At 42.8% G+C, this 9,208-nt stretch overlaps 1 protein-coding gene across 2 annotated transcripts in view; it reads right to left on the bottom strand.

Annotated features, from left to right (window-relative positions):
- Nucleotides 1–1,725: 1,725 nt before the first annotated feature.
- The window catches only part of SYNJ2 (synaptojanin 2), a 64,385-nt gene continuing 56,902 nt past the window's right edge, over nt 1,726–9,208 (bottom strand). Inside the window, exons 23-27 of one of the 2 annotated variants that reach the window (XM_056487211.1) lie at nt 8,032–8,157; nt 6,915–7,027; nt 6,101–6,209; nt 4,614–4,807; nt 1,726–2,867 (exon numbers count right to left, since the gene is read on the bottom strand). In XM_056487211.1, the coding sequence (XP_056343186.1) occupies nt 2,088–2,867; nt 4,614–4,807; nt 6,101–6,209; nt 6,915–7,027; nt 8,032–8,157 (1,322 nt within the window). In that variant the 3' untranslated portion in view covers nt 1,726–2,087. Of the gene's footprint in view, nt 2,868–4,604; nt 4,808–6,100; nt 6,210–6,914; nt 7,028–8,031; nt 8,158–9,208 lie in introns of both variants that reach the window. The other variant, XM_056487210.1, reaches the window with a different exon arrangement.

Here is a 9,208-nt window from a genome sequence, read left to right as displayed (position 1 = left end):
CCTGAGGACACTGATTTCCATTGATTATGTCCCAGTGAGGGTGGGCATCAGAGCTGAGAACAGAGGTGTTCTGTGGGTTCCTTGGTTGTGGACATCAGGTAATATAAGGATTCAGGTTACTTGGCTTCTTTTCACATGGTGGGGCCTGGCCTAATCCCAAATGAGAAGGAATGAATCACTGCCTCCTGAAGTCTGAGTTTTCCGTAGTGATTCCCCAAACACGGAGCAAGTCTGGCTCTGCTTTGCTTCCTCTGACCATTGAAACTAAAACCAGGTCACGAGCTGGTCACAAGCTCCTGCCTCTGAAAAAACACTTGGCTAGGATGTTGGCACCGGTGTGGAAGGTAATTTATTGAGACAGGAAATTCCTCATTCTGTGCTGTAACCTTTTCAGCTGGACTGTCTGTCCCCTTCCCTTGATTTGCTGCAACTGAGCAGTATCTGCTGTCACTGATAGCATAAAGCAGCGAACTGCCGGGATTCATCCTTCAGTGGGCAGCTTGCCACAGACACAGACATAAGATAGAATGCTAAAGGCCACATCCGTCTCTTATTCAAGGAGAGTAATAAAGCAGATTTTATTTGACTTATATAAATCCAGTTTAATTGGCTTTCCTGCTAACACTTTCATTAACATGTAAATTAGCTGTCCTAGAGCTGTTAATTATCTTTGCAGAAAATGTTGGATGTGGTCATATACCGTACTCTTTCTTTTTAACTGCTAATGTTTTATACTGAGATGTGCCCATAAATATTCACTGTATTTTTTTTTAAAAGGAGGAATAAGAGGCAAAGGCTTTGTGTCATCTTGTAAGGAAACTAGTATCTTATATTTTTCACCAGCCTGCAACCACGTTAAACTGACACTCACAGGAGAAGCTTAGCACTGGGCTTTATGGGCTTGGCCTTTGAAGGTTCTGGGGATTTTTTTGAAGTGTATGGCAAATGAGAGAGCAGAGGAGGATGACAGGTCCTCTCTTACGTCTTGTGTTCAAAATCTGGCAGTGGCAGAGAAACAGGTACACATTCTGAGGAAGAAAATGGCTGGATTCCCAGTCTTGGGAACCTCAGAACAAGCCAATTAATTTTCCTTTGGAAAAAGGAAAAAAAAAAAAACCTTTTTAAATACATCTTAAATATCTTTTTTTTTAACGTGTTGTTTTTTCAGCTTCACCACCTGCTTAAAAATGTTCTTCCTTTAATAATGGAAGATCTTGATGCTTCCCTTAGCGAGTTTCCATGACAAGTTGCAATCTGGTTATTAACTGCCTTGCACAAATGGCATCTATCGTGTGCAGTACTACCCCACAGGCAAGGCAAAAAGGACCAGCTCGTTCCTCATCTGCACTGTGGAAACAGAAGACTGAAATGGCATTTGGTAGGAAGACACTGAGTGGAAACAGGGACACAGCACTGAATTGCTGAACTGCCTTTAGCATAAGACATGCCTAAGCCAATACCTGTGGCATCAGATGGTCTCAACCATTCCCTGTATTTCCTCAGGATCTGCACAGACAGTGCACAAGCAGCCTGTAGCATTCCTTTGCAGTGAAACAGCATGTGCAAAACTACATTTTCAAAGTATGCTGTTGGATTTGGGCTTGGGAACAAAATCCAGCATGAATTTTGGAAACTTGCAGCAGAGCAGTACTAGTGTTACAGCTGTTATACTGGTGTACATTCTTCATTTGGATGTTCATTTCAGAATAACTGTGGCAGTCTAGCTCTTCGAAGTAAGGATGCTTTATTTCAAACAGAAATTGATTAAAATACACATTTCACAGGAAAATGCTTTTCTTAATGTCTTTTTTTCCATACATCATTTCATGTCCTTACATATCATTTGTACCTGAAATGAAACATCTTAAGATGGATTAATAAAAAGAAATAACTTAGAATAAGGAAGTTTTAAAATGAACTGTAGGTATGTTAGGTTGTACATACTCTGTATACTTCCCTCCAGGGGCCGTATCTTTAAACGTGAAAATGAAATGTAGCATGGACAGATGATCTATTGCATTAAATAAAAAAAGATTTATTTTGCATCATAATTATGATTTCTTTTGGAACACTAAGGGGGTAACATTTTACAACTCTAAATCAGTATTTGTTTTCATTAAGGTATTTTTGTTTTGTTCTAAGACGAGCAGTTTGTTGAACCCTTCTGCCACTGCACTGCTGTCTTCATCATCACTAAATGTAACCCAGTGACTGAAATCTTTCTGATTGGGGTGATTTAAATTTTCTGAAGTGTGTGCTGGAGAAGCAGTTGATGATGCCTGTATGGAAAGAGGGAAGGAAGAATGCATGTCAAGGTCCAGAACATTGGTGTTCTCTGGAAGAGAGCCGGTATCCAGTCGTTGTGGATGCTGGCCTGCTGGTGCAGAAGGGCCCTGGAGCTTTGCCATCAGTTCTGCAGCACTTGGTACCAAGGGCTGAGTGGTGCTGGTTTCTGGGCTGGCAGAGGCTGTAGCACCCCAGCGAGCAGGGCCGTGAGTCTGGGGGCAGGACCCAGGGTTGTTGTTGTTGGAGTTGAACAGTGACCCACTAAAAATGGGGCTGTCACTGCTCTGGAGAACTTGGAGATGAAAAGCTGCAGGAGCCGACTTCTTCCTTCGTGGTGGCACCTTTGGGGCAAAGGGAGTGTTCTGGGGAGGCAGTACAATGGCCTCAGCTGTGCTTGCTGACAGGGCCTGCCTTTCACTGCTGCCCCTGCTCTCCTGTGGCTTCCCAGCTTGTGTTCTGGGTTTGGGGACTGGAGTGATCTTGGTTGGACTAAGAATAGCTCCAGCTTCTAGATGGGGGTCTAGCAAACCAAAAGGAGACTGTGCTGTCTGTAGGTCAAATTGCTCTTCTGGAGATGTGGCCTGAGGAGGAAATGGAAGAAGAAATGTGAGAACAAAAAGGGACCTTAAACTCTGAGTCACTGCTGGTGCAAGTCTAATTGACAGCGTTACTAAGAAATGCTGACAGTCCTGGAAGAAAAAAAATGCAGCACAAAGAGCAGGCCTGACAGCAGAGTTCTCCACTGTACCTGCTGGGCTCTGGGCTCATGCACTGTACACCTTGCAGTCACCTTCAGAGAGCTAGTGAAGGATCAGGATCCTGTAGCCTGATCACTTACAGCTCTTTCTGACCATCTCCCTTTTCAGGTTAGGATTTTGCTCTGGGCCAAATTAACACAATTCTGAGGAGTTATTTGTTACATCTCTCTGCTGACTAATATTACTTAAGCAAGATGGCAGGGAGAGGCCCATGCCTTTAGGTGTAGCTTATTTGGATAGATAAGGTTGAAGGAGAATTAGCTTAAGGTAACCCAATCAATGCATTAAGGGCTCTGTCTTGTCTCACTGATGCTGGAACTGAAGATAAAAATAAGTTCTCAAAGTCCATTCTAGCACACAGTCCAGAATTTAAAAGTATATAAATAACAAGCCCAGCTCAGTCTAGGAGGGCAAGGACTGCTTCAGATTTCTCATACTCTGTGTGACTGAATGAAAGCATTTAAATTCTTTATTACTCTTGCATAGTATTAAAATATAACATACAGGCTTTTCATGCAGACAAAATATTTAGTCAGTATCTCACGCTGCGCATATCCCTTGCCACTTCTTCCTATGTGCTATTAAGTTGCCTACATTTGAGTGTGGTAGAGGGGGATTGGGTAGAGGTTTTCAAGTACACAACTCCCATCTGACCTTCCTCAGTTGGAGGAAGGAGTGGAATTCCAGGCAGAGTCAAACTGAAATAGATCTATTCCTGCAGAAGCTCTCACATAACTGACACCAAAATAGCAATCCCTCTCAGCACCTTTCAGAAGTGATCTGGGAATGGCAACAAGTTAAAACAAACTGACCACTCCTTGGCATAGACTGTGCTGTCTGGGTTGGGATTTTTGGTGAATTTGCTAAGTAAAGATAGCACAAAGTCCATTATAGAGAAGGGGTGAGTGCCTTCACCAAAGGAAGGTAAGGCAGGAGCCCTTCTAAAAATTTAGAAGAGAGCTTCCTTAGCAGAGATTCTGTCAAAGGAAGAATATAAAAGGGTATATTTGTCTTTCTCTTGTATTCAAATTGCTTTACAAATTAGATAATCATTTTAGCAGCTCCAGAGGTGAACTACTGTCTCCCTCATAGAGACGTGACATATATTAAAACCTGAACACCTACAGCTTTGTATTTTGGGAACATGAACTCTTGAGTAGACTCCAGAATTCAAACTGAAAGGCTGAATCCCATTACCAGGTGGGCAAGAAAAGCAAGAAAGGACACAAGACACAAAACTGATGAAGAAGCTGCCTCAAATCTTTACAGAGCAGACCATTCAGAGTCAAAAGTAGCGACTGTGATAAAGAACAAATGAGTCTTAAATCCTGACAAGGTTTAGACAAACCAGAAGAAAAAAAGAGAATAGACTGACAAATACAAAAGCCGAATATGGCTTCCAATCTTTCTTGCATTTTTATGCCTTGGTGACTGTAACACACAAAATTATTCCAGCATCTGCTGACATGACAGGACTTCTTGCAAAAAACAACCAGCCCACTCCTCCATCATTCACACTGTGTAATGGAATCTGGATGCATTTTGCTGCAACTCTCTTACATTTTCCACCTTGACTCCAGTCCTTTGCAGGGGCACTGGCTTCTTTGGAGCTGGAACTTTGGGTGGTGGACGATGGGGCACAGGCACCGCTCCCGCCTGTGACCCTTGAAATGATGCTGACTTTGTGATGCTGGGAAGGGCCTCGGGTTTGGAGGAAGTTTGGTTTCTGGTTGGAACAGGCTTTACTGCATCTTCCTGTACTCCTGAAAAGTAAAACCAAATATGGCATCTTGGCCTGATCAGAACATAGATTCAAGATAATTTTTTTCACAATCATGTTTCCCAAAATGTTTATGCCTATAGGGCCAACTCGGGCCAAGAAGGTAGATTTTGGAACTAAGCACAAACCTTTGCAAACCTGCAACACCTGTAAGAGACTGTTAGGGATAAACTTCCCTGTCTGAAATAATTTCATGCCAGACCAGCAGTGCTGTGCCACCATTTGGTCAAGTGGAAAAAACACTGGCTGGGGGTTCAGGAGTACTGGGCTCAAGCTCTGAGCATCCTTTTGCCATTATCTGGAAAACCAAGTTAACAATATCAAGTGCATCTTGTAGAGTACTTTGGAAAGAACTGTAAATGCCAGCTGGTGGTACAGCACAAGGGACTGGAAGTGATGTTGAGATGCTGACCAGACCAGTTTTCTTACCCACACCAGGTGAATGTGAATTTCAAAATCAATGGAGAATAAATCTGATTTCAAAATGAAATGAACAGCACTGAGGAACAAACATCAATATGCCTTTATGGTATTTCCAAATAAATGGGATTATTTCAGACTACACAGAAATGAAAAGGGATGGTTTTCTCCTAAACTGAAAGCCTTGCAAATCAGGTAGCCATTTTCATTCATACAGCATCAGCAGAAAAACTGCACGCAACCCTGGGGGGTACATTCACAGTACCTAGTTTTGTGCTTTAACTTGCCCTTGCAAAAAGCTGTTTTCTCCAGGGACTACACACAGAGCCTAAGCACAGAGTAGCCTTTTAGCTTAGCTATTCAAGCTGAAGTAGTGCAAGCTTTTATCTAGGTTACAGCTATACAGCAAGTATAGCTGTCCAAATGTGAACAGAATCCAGGTTATTTCTCCTAGAGCTGCATTTCTGTGTAGTTCTGCTTGGAATAGTGAGCATTCAGTAAATAGAGCAGCAAATATCCTTTATGCAAGTCTGAGTTAACACAGGCACCATCCGTTTAGTAAAATCCCATCTTTATATTTTAATTTTTCCGACTAAATCTGGGCATAAATAACCCAAGGTTCTCCTAGTAGCATGTTCTACAATAAAATATAAAATTTTAATCATCTTGAAAATATAAAATTTTAATCATCTTAATACTATCAGAACTGACAGAGAATACTACATACAATTTTGCAAGAATGCATTCAGGTGAAATTCTGGATAGGAATATGTGCATCTGGGCTATGGTGAGATGAATACACCTACTGTTTCTTTATTTAAAGATTTTTAGAAGTCAATTAGAAAGCTGTGCTTACCTCCTTTGGCCTCCATAAGACATCTAATAGCTTCTTCTGCTTCCTCAGCTGTGGTTGTTTTGATCTGCTTGACGTTGTAAGGTTTGCTTATTCCAGTCCGGACTTTAGGCTTTAAAAAAGCATAGGAGAATGAGTCTTCTTGAGAGAACTGATTTTTCTTGTACACCTCTAATTTTACAGCTAAGCTCATACACCTGTAAAATTCTGTTCTTGCAAGTGGCTATTCAGTGATCTATAAATACTAAAGAAATGGGAATCTTTTAGCATCTTTGCTGCCAGCTGACAGAAGCCAGTGCCTGCGTGCCACAGCTAGTCCCTTAGCCATCCCTTTTTTCAATGCATTAAGGTCCTCATCCAGCAAGACAGGAGTGAGGAGGCATTTCCACTTTCTGGTCTTGGTCTCCTCAGGGGACTAAACAGCCTTGCTGGCAGTGGTCAAGACTTTTCCTGCATTCTGGGCACTAGCATGGCCCAACAAAACAGAGGTGAGAAAATAATTAAACCATACGATGATGGTGTTAAAAAATCAAGTCAGCATCTGTCAGAAAGCAGCAACAGTGCTCTGGTCTTACACCACTCATTCTCTCTCTCCCTCTTTGGCCTTCCTAACTCCTGTTAATTTATTAACATTTTTCTGCTGCCTAACAGGCCTATAGTTTAGTACTGCAGTACAAAAAGTTATCTTCACTTTTTCAGCTCAGACATGTGATGGATTTCCTTCCTTGTACCACAGGTGCATCCTGTACGTGATTCGCAGTGTGGATGGGAGGGATCAGGATAATTCCAAGGGGCCATGCTGAGCAGCAGGACTCACTGGCTGCTGAGGAGCTCCAGGAAGCAGCTTTGCTGTTGCCAGGATAGAGCAGGTGGATTGGTTTCCTGGAGAGAGGGAACCATCCGAGGGGGACTTTTTGCCTGATGTTCCAGCTGGAAGAGGAATAAAAAATGGCTTTTTACATTCAAGAGCTGGTACAAAGTTTATCTGCAATGGAGCAAAACCAATGTGCATACCATCACTCTCTCAAAATCCTGAACTGTTTCAAGAAGCAGTTTTGTAGTTAGTCTTTAATTAGATAACCTCAGCTGAGCATTAACATTGCATTCTAGGCACAGAAATTCAGATACCAGTATTGGCACTTCTGTGCAACAGATTCAAAAATGAATAGGAATAATCATCAGAATAAGTCATCTTCTATCAGGTCATCATTACAGAACTTCTAACTTAAGTCTAGAAAATGTACACAAAAGAGAGACTTTTGGGCTGCAAGGAAAACATGATGTATAGCTTGTCTAATAGAGGAGGCAAATATGATTATGTTCATCTAGCAATCAGCTTTCATCCAGAAGTAGCCATGAAAACAGGAACAGCACAGCTCTGGATGGCATCTCAGGGGAGCAGAGCTTAGGTAAAGAGCATCACTTCCCTTTGTGCATCACTGAAAATCATAATCCACTTTGCATTTCTTTCGTAGACACAATAATTGCTTGCCAATAAGGAAAAGATAAAAACTGTCCAGAATAAGTATTCTGTAAAAGGTTTCTAAAATTCTGATTACAATTAATTCAGAATCCAAAAAACTGCAAGAAAACACTCAGTGACTTCATAAGTCACTGGCATTAATAGCAATATCTTTATTGCCACAAAGTGGCTGCTCAACTTGCTAATCTGAGTGGTGAGCTAGTGTGAAACACATGGGCTATTCTGTCTTTACTAAAGACATTTTTTTTGTGGAGTACCTGTCATCCTGAAGACAAACATCTCCCCTTACTAATGGCAGTTATGCTCAGGCTGAAACAGGCTGGGAAGCAAGTACAAATCCCTCGACAACCTGACATTTCAGAACAAGGTATTACTTTCTTTGTCACCCAGACATGGCAGGCAAAAACTGTTCAGCTGGGGCCAACACCACATTAAAGAAAGTTCAACTCACCAGGAGGGGGAGGCCGCTGTGGTGGCTGAGGCCTGGTAGGAATGGACAGAGACCTGCTTGGAATCCGGTGCCGGCATTCCCCACTTCCCTCCAGCTCCCGCTTCAAATCGGCCAGGTCTGCATCATCTAGGGACATTTTAGAAAGTCTCTGCATTAGATACACACTGGGTGAGGGGCAACAGATCTGAGAGGTCAGGAGAGAGGCAAGCCTCACCCAGGTCTCTCAGCAACACAACAGCTCCATTCACATTTTTTGCTCTCCCCCAATGCCTGCCTGCTCCCACTGCAGGAAACATCCACCCTTTTGTCAAATACTTCCTTCTCTCTCTCTCCCCCTCTCTCTCCTTTTCCACTATTTATTAGCTGTTTGCACCAACACAAAGAATTCCTGCATCTTGTTCCAGGGTTACTGGGTACCTTGTTAGATTCTGAGATTTTCACAGCCACACTTAGTGGCAGCCTGCTCCCACTCAAACTGTCATGGCTAGTCAACTCCTTACTTTCCATCCCAAACACAGGAATTCCATTTGAGGATTAGACACCTTTTCTTGCACAGGAGAACTGTTTTTATACCCGAGAAAAATCTATCTGAATGGCTCAATCATCACATTTCTGCTTTCCAGCAACATCTCCTAACAGGTACAGTGGCCTCAATCTGCTAGCTCTTGGCTGTACCTTAGATCACTAACTAATTACTCAGTCTTTCATCTCCTCTAAGCCTTTCTGACAGCTGGAGAGGGGAGAAGTATGGATTGCTTTATTCTCCCCCATCTGCTACAGTGAGGACTTTCATTTCAGTCCTATCACCCTGCCATGGCTGCCCAGCTATGCAGCTCTTGTTCTTTAGAGCTCCAAGATTCACTGCATTTAGTTTTGTCCCTGTGTTTTGGAGAGATGGGGAAGGAATTATGCAGCAGCAGTCTCTTGCACTTCAGGCATTTGTAAACAAGTTCTTGTTTTTCAGAAAGCTGTGCTCTGCAGGGAATCACGAGCTGCCTCACAGCTTCCTCTCCCACTCAGCAGCAGATGGCAGCCACAGAGACAGAGCCTGTGATCTGCCCAGCCTGCCCTCCCATGCTCTCTGCATTTTCTGTACTTCTAAGCTGCAGATATGGGCCCACCAGTAGGACCCAAGGACTCATGCAGGCACCTGGAGGCATGGTTTGAAGTTCTGGCA

The sequence above is a fragment of the Oenanthe melanoleuca genome, chromosome 3 (genome assembly GCF_029582105.1).
Source record: "Oenanthe melanoleuca isolate GR-GAL-2019-014 chromosome 3, OMel1.0, whole genome shotgun sequence".
NCBI classification, from domain to species: Eukaryota; Metazoa; Chordata; class Aves; order Passeriformes; family Muscicapidae; genus Oenanthe; species Oenanthe melanoleuca.
The sequence above is the reverse complement of the archived record's forward strand: the minus strand, read 5'-3'. Positions and strand labels throughout refer to the sequence as shown.